The sequence below is a fragment of the Daktulosphaira vitifoliae genome, unplaced genomic scaffold, assembly GCF_025091365.1.
Source record: "Daktulosphaira vitifoliae isolate Bord-2020 unplaced genomic scaffold, ASM2509136v1 Scaffold_4, whole genome shotgun sequence".
Taxonomy (NCBI): domain Eukaryota; kingdom Metazoa; phylum Arthropoda; class Insecta; order Hemiptera; family Phylloxeridae; genus Daktulosphaira; species Daktulosphaira vitifoliae.
Genome location: NW_026099575.1, coordinates 4,027,823 through 4,044,043, shown reverse-complemented (window position 1 = coordinate 4,044,043; position 16,221 = coordinate 4,027,823). Strand labels below are relative to the sequence as shown.

General features: G+C 22.9%; 3 protein-coding genes across 18 annotated transcripts in view; 2 read left to right on the top strand and 1 right to left on the bottom strand.

Moving 5' to 3' along the window:
• The window catches only part of LOC126905522 (ATP-binding cassette sub-family G member 4-like), a 32,911-nt gene extending 29,784 nt beyond the window's left edge, over positions 1 to 3,127 (top strand). For 5 of the 8 annotated variants that reach the window (XM_050685280.1, XM_050685281.1, XM_050685282.1 and 2 more), the window contains 4 exons: positions 49 to 149; positions 2,219 to 2,377; positions 2,439 to 2,624; positions 2,774 to 3,126. In XM_050685280.1, coding sequence (XP_050541237.1) covers positions 49 to 149; positions 2,219 to 2,377; positions 2,439 to 2,624; positions 2,774 to 2,929 — 602 coding nt within the window. In that variant the 3' untranslated portion in view covers positions 2,930 to 3,126. Of the gene's footprint in view, positions 1 to 48; positions 150 to 2,218; positions 2,378 to 2,438; positions 2,625 to 2,773 lie in introns of all 8 variants that reach the window. The other 3 variants (XM_050685278.1, XM_050685283.1, XM_050685285.1) reach the window with 1 other exon arrangement.
• LOC126905527 (uncharacterized) overlaps positions 1 to 5,866 on the bottom strand; it is a 49,078-nt gene extending 43,212 nt beyond the window's left edge. For 2 of the 7 annotated variants that reach the window (XR_007704020.1, XR_007704022.1), the window contains exon 1: positions 5,702 to 5,866. Coding sequence is in view for 1 of the 7 variants with exons in the window: in XM_050685301.1 (XP_050541258.1) it covers positions 4,599 to 4,613 (15 nt within the window). In the remaining 6 variants the exon portion in view is untranslated. Of the gene's footprint in view, positions 1 to 4,598; positions 5,147 to 5,701 lie in introns of those variants that run through there. The other 5 variants (XR_007704018.1, XR_007704021.1, XR_007704019.1 and 2 more) reach the window with 4 other exon arrangements.
• A 9-nt stretch (positions 5,867 to 5,875) lies between these two features.
• On the top strand, positions 5,876 to 14,006 carry LOC126905525 (ATP-binding cassette sub-family G member 4-like). Of its 3 annotated transcripts, none has more exons than XM_050685293.1 (13): positions 5,876 to 6,300; positions 6,416 to 6,527; positions 6,657 to 6,774; positions 7,629 to 7,818; positions 9,909 to 10,054; positions 10,148 to 10,389; positions 10,482 to 10,595; positions 10,656 to 10,795; positions 10,992 to 11,157; positions 11,226 to 11,326; positions 11,382 to 11,540; positions 11,779 to 11,964; positions 13,832 to 14,006. In XM_050685293.1, exons 2-13 carry the CDS (start codon positions 6,464 to 6,466, stop codon positions 13,988 to 13,990), a joined length of 1,785 nt encoding a protein of 594 aa, XP_050541250.1. In that variant the 5' UTR covers positions 5,876 to 6,300; positions 6,416 to 6,463; the 3' UTR covers positions 13,991 to 14,006. The 3 variants fall into 3 exon arrangements, with proteins under 3 accessions (XP_050541250.1, XP_050541249.1, XP_050541248.1); XM_050685292.1 differs by having other exon boundaries at positions 5,877 to 6,300; positions 6,355 to 6,527; XM_050685291.1 differs by having other exon boundaries at positions 5,878 to 6,300; positions 6,381 to 6,527.
• The last annotated feature ends 2,215 nt before the right edge of the window (positions 14,007 to 16,221 follow it).

Here is a 16,221-nt window from a genome sequence, read left to right as displayed (position 1 = left end):
TCTTTATTTAGAAATAAAAAATTAATAAGTGTTTATATTTTTTTATAGTTTGCTCAGAACTTAATGTACTTACAAAAGAACACTTCAATCAATACTATGGATTATTAACATATTATATTAGTTATACAGTAGCTGATTTAGGTCTTCAGGTATAATATAACATTTTTTTTAGTTAAACATATTATTGGCTAGGAATAGACACTCATTAACAGTAACTTTATTTAAGTTTTATGATCAATTAATATGCAAATTTATGTTCTTCATATTATTAAGATGATACAAATGACTATATTTTTAACTTGATTGTTATCTTTACATAAAATAAATTATATTATTATACATTAAACAATGGAAATAAAATTTAAAAAACCAGCACAGGGGGGTTGCGGTACAGTGGTTATGTGGCATAGTTGCGTAAAGTATAATGTTATCAGACATAAATTAAAATCACCATCAAAAAAATTCTTCGATGCAAATCTTTAGATAGTGTTTAATTAAAAAAATTGATGGATTGTTCCAAAAGCTATATGATGTGCTATTTTCTTATTAATATCTTGATTAAGATAAAGTATGTCAAATAAAAGAGAGATATAAAAATTATTTCTCATGAAAAAATTGTATTGATGCATACACTTTTCAATAAGTTATAGTATTATAAAGTTAAAAATGTAAAATCGAGAAATTTCACAAAAAAATAGCATTTGGTAGCCATTTCCACAGTGAAGACAAAATAAAGTCCGAATTTTTTTTTCCATAATAAAGTACATTACATTAGCTTTAATTTAAGATATATAAAAAAGTGTCATACTTTCTGAACACTTTAAAAAGTTAAGTTGAAAAAGTAAATTTTTTATGAAAAAATTATCATTTTAAATCCTTCCCTGTGGACTGGTAAAGGGTCAGATTTATAAAAAAAATATATTAAATGATAGGTAAAGACATCAAGCATCTATAAAAAAAAATTATATTAATTTATTCATTTTTAAAAAAGTTATGACAGTTTTAAGAGAAAAAAAAAATTCAAAAATTTCAAATTTTGGGGTTTTTGAAATTTGTAATTTTTTTGGATATTTCCCCCATTTACGGGGAACGAGATAAATTCTTTCAATTTTTGAGGGTAATGTCTTTGACTAAATACGATTTGTGATCTTTTGACGTATTGTTCATAAATATCGGTCCAATGAGAGCTGAGATTGAGTAGTAACAGACACAAAAAAAGAAAAATGTTATAGTAAAATTAACATCGAAGCCAACAGGATATTAAAAAAAACCATTGATGAGATTTTACTTTGAATCGATAATATAAATATTAATAACTTGTTACTATTTTAATTAGATTTAAGAAAATACTTGTATTTATAAACTCAATATTTGTATGCAAAAATGTGATAAGTGTTAAATTGTTTTTTACATTTTTTAAGTATGAATTTAATGACTTTACAAAAATAATATAAAACAGAAATTTGTCAAAAAAAAAAAATAATAATAACTTTTAATAAAGTTACATTTAAAAATATTGTATATTTCTTTAAGATTCAATGCATTGCTGAAGAGGTATTAATTTTACTATATGTGCGTTTGTTTGTCGGTCTGTGGACACAAATTTTTATAATAATATAAATTTTAATATAAATAATAGTATAAAAATATAAAAATTAAGGTCAGAAGTATTATAAAATAAATTTATATAAATGTTGCCATTTAAAATAATTAAAATTATTTATAGCAAATAATGAGATATATATATATATAACTAACCAAAGCCAAAGAAAAATTTATTATTTTAAAATAAATTGAATAGTTGGCATTACAAGAATCAACTTGTATAAATAATAATAATTGAATATTATAATAATTCATTATTATATATATCAAATATATATACATAGATTCTATTTTCATATATTTGGTTATATTAAAAATTTTATATTCACACACTATTCAATACACATTGACATTGGTAGTTTGAAATTTTAAATTTATAAAAAATACTGTTCTTAGATAACTAATAGTTACAAAAACTTCAGAAATAGTTTTGATTTAATAGGTCATTTAAATTAATTTAGATTATTTTTATTTATACATTATACAGATCCCTTCTCCTCTTATTTTTATTAAATATCATTAAAATTATGTAACCGATATAAATTGTATAATAGCATTATAATTCATTTTAATTTTAATAAATTATTTTCTTAATCGTTTTTTTTTTTTTTAGATTTTATGTACTATACTTTTTAGTTTAATTGTATATTATTTTACTGATCAGCCTCTTGAGCTATTGAGATTTGGATCCTTCTTATTAATTATGATAATGGTTGGATTATTATCACAGATGGCTGGTTTGCTTGTAGGAATATTATTTAGTAATCCGTTGGTGAGTTTTTATTATAAAATAAAAAGTGATAACAAGTTAATGTTTTAATTTTTAATTTTAGTTTAGTACACTACTTGTTACACTCATTGTCAATACTTGGGTAATGTTCACTGGAATATTAGTTAAGTTCTCTGACACTCCTAAAAGTATTCAATGGTTATTTGATGTTTCTTATTTGAAACATGGTTTGGAAGCAATAATGCATAGTATTTATGGATTAAATAGATCAAATTTAAATTGTTCTGAAGTAAGTAATGAATGTAAGCCTTAATTTGAATTTTCTATAAATTTTAAATAAAATAAACTTATAAAAAATTAACAATTACTATATTTTATAAAATCTACTTAATTATGACTAATAATAATATCATACTTTTTTTTTTAAATTTTATCTAGATATTTTGCTATAGTAAATCACCATCAAAAGTATTAGAAAGTATGGACATGTCAGTTAACAAATATTGGTTTAATTTTTGGGTCATCACAATTATGTATCTTTTTATTAAAATTTTAACTTATCTCATAATAAAAAGAAAATTTACATATCGCTAGTGAGAGTTCAATACACATACTATTTTATTTTTTATTTTACGGCCAGCTAAATAGTTGTTGAAACTATTTTATTACTTTATGATTACTGTATTATTAATTTTAAGACATTTTTTTACCAATTAGTATTATGATTATGTTTTTCAATGAACATATTATAAAGCTGTATAGTTTTAATATAGTATCTGTTGAATTTTTGTTTAAAATCAAAGCTTCTTTTACAAATCTTGTTAATTACAATACTAAATGAAAATTTACAAAATGTTTACAATTTTGTTGTAATTTGTAAATATCATTTTTATTGAAGTTCCTATTTATTCAGACTCCTTACATAGTCTAAGAGTTCAAAATAAAAAATATTATTTCATAAGTGATTCACATAGATATTGTTTATATATCTAACATAAATTTCTTACTTGCAAATTTTGTGGAAGTCACATAGTTTAATAAAAATAATATTTTAAACGTTTTATAGTTTTATTAAATCAATTTATAGCCATAATTTTATTTCCCGTGGTTATTATTAGGTAAGGAAAAATAGTTTTTTTTATAGTATTAAGTATATAATTGTAAGGTTTATATAGCTCCCATTAAACGGTTCTAATTAAGATCACTTTTTATATTTTCAAATTAAAGCCAAAAACAATATATATTAATGCTAATCTATGTTCAAAAAATTAATATTTTTGTGCTCTGAAAAATTCCATAAGGCATGATTTCAAAAATAAAAAGAAAAAAAACTACTGTTCAAAATATAGAATAAATTGAAATTTTGGAGTTATTAGATACTAACATTGATATTTCGATCAATAATTCTTTAGAGACCAAATTTTTTAAACACAAACGTGAAATATTTATTTCTAAACCAATCTTTAATACTCAAACTTCAGAGTATAATAAAATTCCCGTTAGAACTACCCGTTTGACTTGAAATATAAAATATAATGATTTTAAAGTATTTGAAATAATATGGAAATAAAAAAATAAAATTTCTAACAACTTCAAGTACTCATAGAAAATTAAAAAAAAAAATTCAACACATTAGCTATGATTAGATAGATAATTAGATTTATTTTAATGTTTTAAATATAATCTTTTTAATCCATACACTAGAGGTAGATTCATAGAGCAAGATGGATGGCAAAAATAATATATCGTGTTAAAATTTATATGTTACATATGCAATTTAAATTATTAGCTTCCAAATTAAAGAGTATTCGGTATTTCAATTCATTCATTTAAAAAAATTATACAAGATTTTGGTTCATATCTAACAAAAGGGGCAAATANTACAAGATTTTGGTTCATATCCAACAAAAGGGGCAAATAGAAAGTCAGTTTTGTTGGAAGGAAGGAGTTAAAAAATAGTTAATTTCTGTCTAATATAAAGTATTAGAATAATTTAATTCAGTAAAAGTAAGAAACAACAATTATAACATAATACGGTAATGACGATGCAACGACCAAAATTTTAATGAGATTAAAATTACATAATATAAAATATTAATATTAAAGTTGCAAATTTTTGTATTCAAATTTTCAGTTAATTTTGAGTAAAATTATTTTTCTACTTAGTTCAATACACCATTGAATTTTATACTCGTAATGTTTGTGGAGTTATTTAATTTAGAAAGAATATTTTAATGAAAAATTACTCATAAAATGGACTCACCTGGTCGTTTTGCATTGTGTCCTTCAATTAAGAAAAGTCAGTAAAAATAATAATAGTCAAGTATTAATAAAAAAATCTATTATAGTTATTTTATTATTTTCTACGATAATATGTATGCAATTATGATGTTGTATGAGATTTCGTAACTAAAATTATAATATACTTAACTAGTAGATTATAATGTATTACGTGATTGTTTCTCATCAAAAATAATATTGATATGACTTGACTAAATACAGTACAGAGTCTAAGTTAGTAAAGAAATCATAATTAACATGATAATAATAATTTATAGTAATGAAATTATTTAATAATCTTATAATGATGAAATCATCGCAATGTCCAGCGTATTTTACTATTGTTATAGCCCAGTTATGCAAATATAACTGAATAATAATAAACTAATATATAGTTATGTAAAATTATTTAATTTTTCTATTAAAAAATTTATTTACAATGTTTTTAGTAATTAATAGTTAAAGTAAGTTATGGTTATGTATAATTTATGTATCTGATAACTTAAATCAGAAGACACATATTGAGAATATACAATCCTTAAAAATTTTACAATTACTTTTATTTTAATATTTCATTATGATTTATATTCTAATAAAAATTTATTATATTTATACATTGATTAAGTTTAGGATTTAGAGAGATGGGGGGGATATACATCAAATTTTACTTTTACTCTGAAATATATTTAAAGTTACTTAAAATTGAATTTTGGAGAGAACAGGAGGGGAAAATTTAACTCTTTATAAATTATTTAAATTAAATTAAAACAGGATGATTTGCCCGCGACGAATTCACCTGATACAGTTTTATATTTCTAAATAAAAATAACTACAAAAAGTTTCAAGAAACACCACAAATTTAAAGTAGTTATTTGTATGTTGAAATTATATTTTCTTTAAAAACATTTATTCAAATTTAAATACTGTCTATAATTTCTACAGCAACTAGAGACAAATCTATTTAATTTTAGACATTTTTATACACTAAAGGTAAATTATCTCAAATCGCATATTTTTTTTGAAAATGAGTTGAGACTATTTTCTAACTTTGTCAACTTACTAATTAAAATATATTGAAAATCTTACCTTTTTGGTTTTATTAATTTTATTTCAATGTGTGTTTAAAAATTGTGAAAGTCTCAAAGGATTATAGTAAAATATATAATAAGTTTTAGTTCAGGAAAAAGTTGATTAAAAATACTGAATTTTTTGGGTAATTTATAAAGAATAATTCTACTAAACTGAATGAGTTTAAATTATCCAACTGTTTAATCGAAAAATTACCCCTTCTAATTCACAAACCTACTAATTCGCGTTAGTTATTGAAAAACGTGATTGTAGATTTTAGTTGTTACTCTTACATTCTCCACTGCTTACTTATGAAGTAACATACTCACCATAGTCATATTAAAATTATATAGGACACAATTGATAGCAATAAAAATAAATATACTATAAAATTTTAGCTCAACACTTTGTATTTGATACACCGTAAACGTTGTGCTATTTTGTATAATTCTATAGTTTATTACATTATTAGCTACAATTAATTTTAAAAGCATATTAGTAATAATAATATTGAGAATATGAAAATTCTTTTCTTACGCGGGAACAGCATATTCAAATAAACTACTGAGGCGATTTTGATGAAAAGACGGAAACATGTAAAATGTAATAAATTAATCGTAAGTATGATTTAAAAATTCATTGTTTATTATCTATACTAATAATATTAGTAGTTTGGTTTGACAACATTATTTTTTAGAACTTGCAAAACAATATTAATAAGCATATTTATAGTTTGGTGGTCCTACATTCATAGCGTAAAAACCAAATCAACAATACATCATGGACATAGAATTTACTAATCTCACGTGTAGTGTACATTGTTTTCAAAGCGATCTAAAAATTAGTTAGTATTACATTTGGATATTATTTTTTGTTTAATAAATAACATTTTAATTATACCCATGAAAAATATCCCGCTAATTAATTGTAATTACTTGTTATTGTTTAAATATTTAAATACTTTTTTTTTCAGAAAAAAAAGTTATACTCAATGCCATAAGTGGAAAGTTCTTAGAAAATCAATTATGTGCAATAATTGGGAGTTCAGGCTGTGGCAAAACTACTCTATTAAATATTTTATCTGGATACAGGTGAAGAAACATTATTTCGATTTTATCTTGTACGGAATGGTTAATTTATCATTTTCTTTTTTAATATTATTCAATTTTTGTTTTAAAAGTAGTTAAATATTTTTTAGATTCATGGCCTATCCCTTACAAGGATATCATCTTTATTTTTTTAAATAGCCACATACACATTTTACTAGCTTAAATATTTAAAAATGATTTAATCGAGAAAATGACTGGTCGGTAACAACTAATATATTGAATTCTAATAAAAATTATAAACTATAGATAATAGTTCTAGTGCAGGTTATATATTTGTATTATTACACATCACTCTGCTGTACCCCGCCCAATTATAGAAATATTCATTACTTCTTATATTTGTTCGAATGTTGTTATAAATCAGTAATTTTCTTAGTTGGATAATTTTCTAACATTTAAGCTAGTTAATTATGTGTGTTACCATTTATTGAAACATTATAAAGTTTATATCCTTATAAAGGATAAGGCATGAACCTAAAAAATACTACCAAATGAAGAAAAAAAAATCACAAATTATTATTATTTTAGGAGAAATTAATTGATATTTCAATGTCAATGATAAAACTAATCACTGTGTATATTAAGTTAATTAAATTAATTTTGACGTACACATACATGTATATCATCGCTCATCGTGATTTGTTTCTTATGTGTGAAAAATTGAAAATATATTTCCTAAAATGATGTATTTTTTTAAGAGAGATAGAAGGACATATTGTGTGTGTGTGTGTATACTTATATACTTTATGTGAATTAGAAACATGTAAAACGTTATTTATTTGTAACGTGAAACCCGAAAACGAATGTAATGGATTTCTTTTTTTTACTATTTATAGGAGAACCGGTTTTACTGGTGCGGTAATGGCAAATAATAAACCGCGAGTGCTTAGGAAGTTTAAAAAAAAATCATGCTACATTATGCAAGATAATAGTTTGCATGGACAACTCACTGTCAGAGAAACCATGGAGTTTGCAATTAAATTAAAATATTCAGTGTTATCAATCAATAGATCAAACATAGAAATGGTAAAAAATGTTTATTTTACAAAGCCTATGAGAGCAAAAGTGGTGTACTTTTTTCAGATTTAGTTTAATGAATTTTGCAAAGAAATAAATCAAAGGCCCCAATACCAAAATCAATATTATTATCATAAATTTAAAAAAATTCTAAGCAATATTGGTTTTTTGATAGAAAAGGAATGGTCAATAATATAATTTATCATCATAGGAATGTGTGGATTATGCTCAATTATCTCAATGAATATTTAATATAAAAAGATTCATATAGCAGACAAATTCTAGTTGTGTCATAGGGATTATCTTAATTAGAGAAGGTGGTGTAAGTTGACTCTTGGATCAAGATGATTTTTTTGGATTTATAGAATGTATAAGTATTTGGGATCTTTTTTTAGAAGTATTTTAAAATAAATTTACCAAACAACTACTAATTTTTCGAAAATAATTTTATTGAACACAGATCTTTGTTTTAAATCGCAATTATACTTTTTTTTACAATAACGGTATAATATTGTTGTTTTATGACATAAGGTTTTAACTTGAGTATAAATAAGTTAACCGAAATTTTTTCATTACAATAAATAAGTAAAAACATTACGAATGTCGGTAAATTTCAAGTACAAAAGTATTTGAAATTTTAAGTGATATTCAAATTAAGGGGCTATTTTAGCTTCGATGCAAAGCTGAGAAGGTATTAATTTTACTACGATGTGTTTTTTTTGTCTGTTACCACTTTTCTTCAACTCTCACCGAACGGATTTCTTTCAACGTTACGCCAAAAGATCACAAATTGTATCTAGTCGAAGACATTGCCCTCAAAAATTGAAAAAATTTCCCTCGTTCCCAGTAAATGGGGGAAATCTCCAAAAACATAACAATTTTAACAATCGCTAATTTTCGGAATTTTTTCAATTTTTTTTACTTAAAACCGCCATAACTTTTTGAAAAATGTATGGATCAATATAATTTATAGATTTATGAGATATTTACCTATTATTTTATATGTTTTTTTTTATTAATTTGACCCTTTACCTACCAACACAGAGGGATTCAATTTTTCAACTTAACTTTTGAAAGTGTTCCAGAAATACTGACAATTTTATATATATCTTAAATTAAAGTATATGTAATATACTTTAATATCAAAAAAAAATTTTGATTTTGTTTTCATGGTGAAAACGGACATCAAAGTTAATAAAAAATACGATTTTTGTAAAAAATTACAATATTAAATTATTAAATATCAATTTCATACTATATTTAATTGCAATAATAAATATTTATTCAAATATTACACCTATAAATCATAAAACTTTTAATCAAGATATAAATAAGTAAATTGTTGATCATGTTGCTTTCGGTATAATCCATCAATTTTTTTTAATTAAACACTATCTACAGATTTGTATCGAAGCGTTTTATATAATAGTGATTTTAATCACTGTCAGATATCATCTATACTGGACTCAACAGTGCTATATCCCTACTGTGCCACGACTCTACTATTCTGGGTTTTTTTTTTTTTGTTAATTATTTATTAATTCTTAATATAATAAATATTAATTTATCAGGGTTTTCCCAATTATCCTCAATACATCAAGTAATATTTTTACCAAATGTCAAGTTAATGTGGTGAATATATTTTTTTTAAGAGATTTAATTAAAACATAAGAGTGTCAACTTACCCATCTTCCCATATTTCTATTAGAAATTTTTGTGTATTTAGTGTACATATCCTACTTAGAAGGAACAATAGAAGATAAAAATATACGTATATATTTCGTAATATCTATTCTAAATTTTAAATAAATTTAAATGTTCAAAATGATTATTTTTTATAATATTTAAATCTTTAGCTGATACGATCATTAGTCTAAAATTAATTTACACTTTTTTTACTTTTAAAAGCTTATTTAGTATTAATATATATATATCAACAAGTTTTTGTTATAATTATATTTGTAATTGATTAGAATTCTAAATAATTTAAACTGTTTAGATTTATGTTTCTTTTACATCTTGGCTAATTTGTGAGACTTTATTTAATTTTATGTTGATTCACTCAAATTTATTATTTAAATAATATTTCTTGATATTAGATGAATGGGATTTTAAGTAAACTTGGTTTATACAACTCTTATGATACTATGGTGAAATATTTATCTGGTGGTCAACGAAAAAAATTATCAATTGCTTTGGAATTAATTCATAATCCTAAAATTATGTTCTTTGATGAACCAACTAGGTGAATTAATTAAAATATTTAAAATTAAATGATTATTTTTTTCATATATATTTATAAAAATGTACATTTATCATCAATATGTTTTATTTTCAGTGGTTTAGATAGTTCATCCTCGAAACAAGTGATTCAAATTATGAAAGGCTTAGCAAACTCTGGTCAAACAATTGTATGTTCAATACACCAGGTGTCTCCGGACGAATTACAAAAGTTCGATGTTTTATATGTGCTTTCACCATCTGGATATTGTATTTATAATGGGCATACTTCTGCTTTACCAAATTTCCTCGCTAAAAATGGGCTTAAGTGTCCATTATATCACAATATTGCTGATTTCAGTAAGTTTAATCATAATGTTACGAAATCGTATATTTTAGTAACGTATAGGTATAACTATTAAACCAATCATTTTGCTGTAATGAAATTAAAGTACTAGAAGTAAGTCATGGAGAGTATGGAGATTATGTATTAAACTTAACCAAATGTAGTAAGAACGGTAGACTACAATTAAGGAATATTGATGCTCATTCGTACATACATAAAGGTATAGATGTTAATAACAAAAACTTATTATAAAAAAAGTCATAAATTTTTTTAATTTTAGATAAAAGCACTGAAATAGTATCTCCTATTTTGTTTTTGAGAAAAGATTCAGATTATAAAAAAAATAAGAAGTATATAAATTATATAAATCAATGTTTCATTCTACTTTATAGGAATTTTGTTAATATTAAAAAAGAAAAGGTATCTTTTTTAAGTATTTTTTTTACTAATTTATTTAAATAAATAAATAATATTTTTAGTAATAAAATAGGCAATTTTATCTTAAATAATTTAAAGTAGATGTCAGTCCAAAAATGACAAATTAATTTATTATTATAAATAGATTTTTTTTTCTTGAAAATATCAACTTTAATATATTAAAATAATATATTTTTAGTACTATGAAATAAGATTAATAACATATGCGTTGCTTGGTATTATGTATGGTGTAATATTTTACGGAATCGGTAATGATGCCTCTTGTACACAAGATAACATAAAATTTTTATTTAATTGTTTGATATTTACTGCATTTACATCTTGTTCTACAATTCCAGTGTCTTGTGAGTTAAAATGAAACATAAATTAACTGTGTTAATTATTAAATTAATAAAAAAAATTTTTAAATAAGTTGCGATGGAACTTGAAGTGGCTATAAAAGAACATTTTAATCAATGGTACTCATTATCAACTTTTTTCTTCAGCCATATTATTGTGGATTTACCAATTCAGGTATTATTTTAAGTAAAATATTTTATATCACTATTTAATTAATTTTTTTTTTTAGGTTATGTGTACGCTATTATTTAGCATTATTACATACTATTTATCAAATCAGATTTTTGAACTGTCAAGATTTGCTCTCTTCACTCTTATCTTGACCATTGTTGGGTTATTAGCACAAGCCGTTGGAGTATTTGTGACAATACTGTTTAGAAATCTAACGGTAATATTTAGATACGAAATAATTAACTTTATTTAACGCTGATTTGAACATACTATCAAATGAACTTTACTTGACTTGTAATGTAATCTATGATTAATTAAAAAAAAAACCAAATTTAACTAAAAAGTGTTATCATCTACGTCGTAAAATATGGAAAATAATATCTTTTCTTGTTTTAGAATTTTTTTATTGTAATTATTGTAATTTTTGTAATATTAACAAATTTGTTTGTTGACAGTTAATTACGTTGTTATCAAATATGTTAGTTCTTCCGTGGGTACTCTTTTCTGGAATTCTAGTCAAAATAAGTGATACACCAAAGTTTTTGTCGAAGTTATACGATATTTCGTATTTTAAACATGGAATGGAAGCTTTAATGCATTCTATTTATGGACACAATCGGCCTAATTTAAAGTGTACAGAAGTAAGTTAATTGGTATTCATTACTATAGATATTTCATAAAGATTCAATAATTAGCTTTTACATTAAATGTTCAAATCAGGAGTAACTTTTGAAAATGTTCGGGAAATACTGACTGGTTTTTTATAATATTGCTATCACAGTCACGGATTGTTTATTATCAATTGTGACTATCAATAGATATACTTTTTGTATTGTCAGTTAGTGTATTTATTAACTCACAACAATGTACCTTACTATCATTGATAATAAAGTTTGAAAATTACATCATTAAATAGAAAATTTAATGAGTATTTAAAAAAATGTTATTTTTAAGAATTATACACAGTCAGAAAATTTTATAATTACTATTTACAGTAAATTTATCAAGAAATTGTTGATCTTATATTTTATATTTTTGAAATTTGTATTGCTATAACTATTTATAAAATGTATTGATCAATATTTATATTATGATTTTTTTATGATACACAATATATACTGTATGTGTATGTATATATATACCTCTTTCATTCGACAACCTTTTTTTTTTAATCGAACTATTTCCTTTTATATGAGAGAGTCCAAACTTAAATATGCGTTAGTATAGTGTTAGTATAGTTCTGAGGAACAGATATATGACAAAAAAAAATACACATTTTTACCTCAGGTTACTCTATGCATGTTTAAAAAACGATATAATTAAAAGTAGAAAATGAAAATAAAATAATAACTGATTAAAATTAACATGTATTCTATATTTTTTTGTACTAATAATACCCTCGCTGACTTGGTTTATCTAATTTTTGTAGTTAGTAAAACAAATACTAAATACATTGAAATTCCATATTTTAAAATAATTCTTAACATTAATGCATTTACTACATTTATAATACTTATTATATTCCTAGAATGTTTTCTACCGTGGACTATGGCATACAATTTTTTATACAACAATGATTAAAGTAATATAATACTGTAGAATAAAGAGAATTTTATGTAATTATACAGGGTTTACCATCAGGTTTTGATATAATTAATAATTTTTCATCCAGTATGTAAGACTAGTGGAATACGTGTTATAAATATATACTGGTACGATCCTTATACCCACTCAATGTATTAAAATGCTTGTAACTCGAGAAGTGCTTGCCCTAAAGTTGTTGTCGTGCCATTAAAATTTCTAGTAAGAAAAAAGCTAAGAAATGGCTACTTTGAAATTTAAAAAAATTAATAAATTAAATTAAATTTTTATTAGAGACATAATAAAAATATGTTTTATTATAATCTAAAACTGTAAAAATTATTAAATAAGTAACGCAAAATATTTAGTGGATGGAAAATTATTGATGATGTGAAAGTTTGGTGATACACCAGTCTAGCCATTTATAAATCTTAAAGTAAATGTTATTGTAAAACTTACATGTATAAACACAACAGATATTATTTAAAATATAAGTAATATATATTGAGTTTTTATAATATGACAAAAACCTAAGTAGTTAAATTAAAATCATAATAATAATACATTTTATCATGAGATATTTTTGTATAATATTTTAGAAATTATTATTATTCAAATAAATTTTGTTCTTTTTATCTTAGCACTGACGCTATTGATTTGTATGTTATCCCTGACAAATAATAAACTCAAAGTAACTTTAGGGTAGTTATATTATAAAAATGTCCTTTTTTTTACTTATATCGTATCTGCTTAAGATCCTAGTATATTGCTGAATGGAATGGCGCTGTTCCTTCTGTATTAATTAGTGGTGCATAAATATGATAAATATAAAATAAACAGTTGGTATATTGACTCCAAATTTCAAAAATTAGATCAATTTTATGTGAAGTTTTGAAATAACTTAAAGTTACGTGTTTCTAATTTTAGGTGTTCTGTTACTATTCTTCACCGACTAAAGTATTGAAGGACTTCGACATGCCAGATGATAAATACTGGACTAATTTTTTGGTATTAACAGCGATGTATTTATTTTTGAAGTTTTTAACGTACCAAATACTGAAAAGAAAATTGAAAATCCATTGGTGATTTACCGATAGTGAAATCTTTTCTAAAATTTATTAATATTTATTTGAAATAAATAGTTTTTATAAAATATAAATAGTTTTGTGAATTGAGTTATTACACATTAAATTTAATTGTATACTTAAAATTATGTATTATCATTATATAATTTATTTTTAAATAAATAATTGAAGGTTAAACAGGAATAATCTATTGTGTAATAGTTTTATAAATTATTTATAATATTTACAAATATATCTATGTTTTCAAAAATATATATGCATATATTCTGAATAATACAATAATCCATGAAAGCTTTAACATATTCATAATAGCGTAAATTTATTAGCAATGTAGAAAGACAATGTAAAAAGCTGTCGGTGATATAATATTTTTAATACCTATATTGTATATATAATAAAAGTTGAATTAATTTCTTGACTCCAAAATATGTTTCTGAATATTACCTTTACTTGATTTTTAAAAAATTAAAATATGGAAATAAAAAAATAAAATTTCTAACAACTTTAAATACTCATGGTAAATTAAAAAAAAAAATTCAACACATTAGCTATGATTAGATAGATAATTAGATTTATTTTAATGTTTTAAATATAATCTTTTTAATCCGTACACTAGAGGTAGATTCATAGAGCAAGATGGATGGCAAAAATAATATATCGTGTTAAAATTTATATGTTACATATGCAATTTAAATTATTAGCTTCCAAATTAAAGAGTATTCGGTATTTCAATTCATTCATTTAAAAAAATTATACAAGATTTTGGTTCATATCTAACAAAAGGGGCAAATAGAAAGTCAGTTTTGTTGGAAGGAAGGAGTTAAAAAATAGTTAATTTCTGTCTAATATAAAGTATTAGAATAATTTAATTCATTAAAAGTAAGAAACAACAATTATAACATAATACGGTAATGACGATGCAACGACCAAAATGACAATACCCCCTACCGATGAGCGAAAGTTACAGAAAAATCAATTTGTATAGGACCCGCTATTTTGCAATACCACATCAGCACAAATGACAAATGACTACGTTAAATTTAATTTTAATATTTAACAAGTTTAATGCTGTAAAAAAATGAATCTTCCTTTCTTATTGTATTATATTTAATATAAATGAACTGTTTAATAAAATAATATATTTCAAAGTATTTAATGATATACGTTATTTATTAATATTTTAAATAATATCGTATATTTTAGATCACGCTTTAATTATATGTAATACAATATTGTTATTATACAATATGCATAATATAATAACAATAATGTGTAATTCAAGTAATTTTTGTAGTGCTTACGAATCTGGTAAATACTTATTTCGCATAGACTAAAAACCATTATTTTTGTGATTTATAATAATAATATGTACAATAAGCTCTGTCTATCGAATAGATAATTTTTTTTAGAATCGAGTTCTCCTAGAACTGCGTAACGGATTTTGTGTTTTAGTGTCTAGTTAGAACCGTCTTGACTAATGTGAGAGCATTGAACAATTTCAAAACTCTATCTTTTATAATTTATCCACCACAAAGTTTAAAAGTTGAATCTCATAATTAATATTCTTAAACTATAATTTTATCCATATTTTCACACTAACAGAATAGGTTTAACTATTAGCTAATTGATTTTTTTCATTTCTTATTATAAAATTAATTACTAACTATAAATTATTAAAAATAGTACAATAACTAGAGTGTGATGTTTACTGTTTTTTAATTTTTCTATTTTAAACAATCGCTTAAAATTATCATTCAAACTAATTTTAATGAGATCAAAATTATATAATATAAAATATTAATATTAAAGTTAAAAATTTGAATAATAATATAAATAGTGAAAAAATATTCATAAAATGAACTCACCTGGTCGTTACACTGTGTCCTTCAATTAAGGAAAGTTGTAACAATAAAAAAATCTATCGCATGGACAGAATTAGATTAATTATTATCTAATTTATTTTATTCAGTTCTCATTATAAACATGAATACTACCTATAAATTATTAAAAATAATATAATAACTAGAGTGTAATGTTTTTTTTTCTATTCAATGCATCGCTTAACATTGCCATTTAAATTAATTTTACTGAAAAAAATAACATTTTTTTGCGGATTACATACATTTTTATTGATCATCTTTGAAGGGTTATAACTGTGTACAATTGTTGTAGGATTATTTAGCATCGCAGAAATATTTTTGATTATAGGAAGTGATTAACCCTCTAATCCGC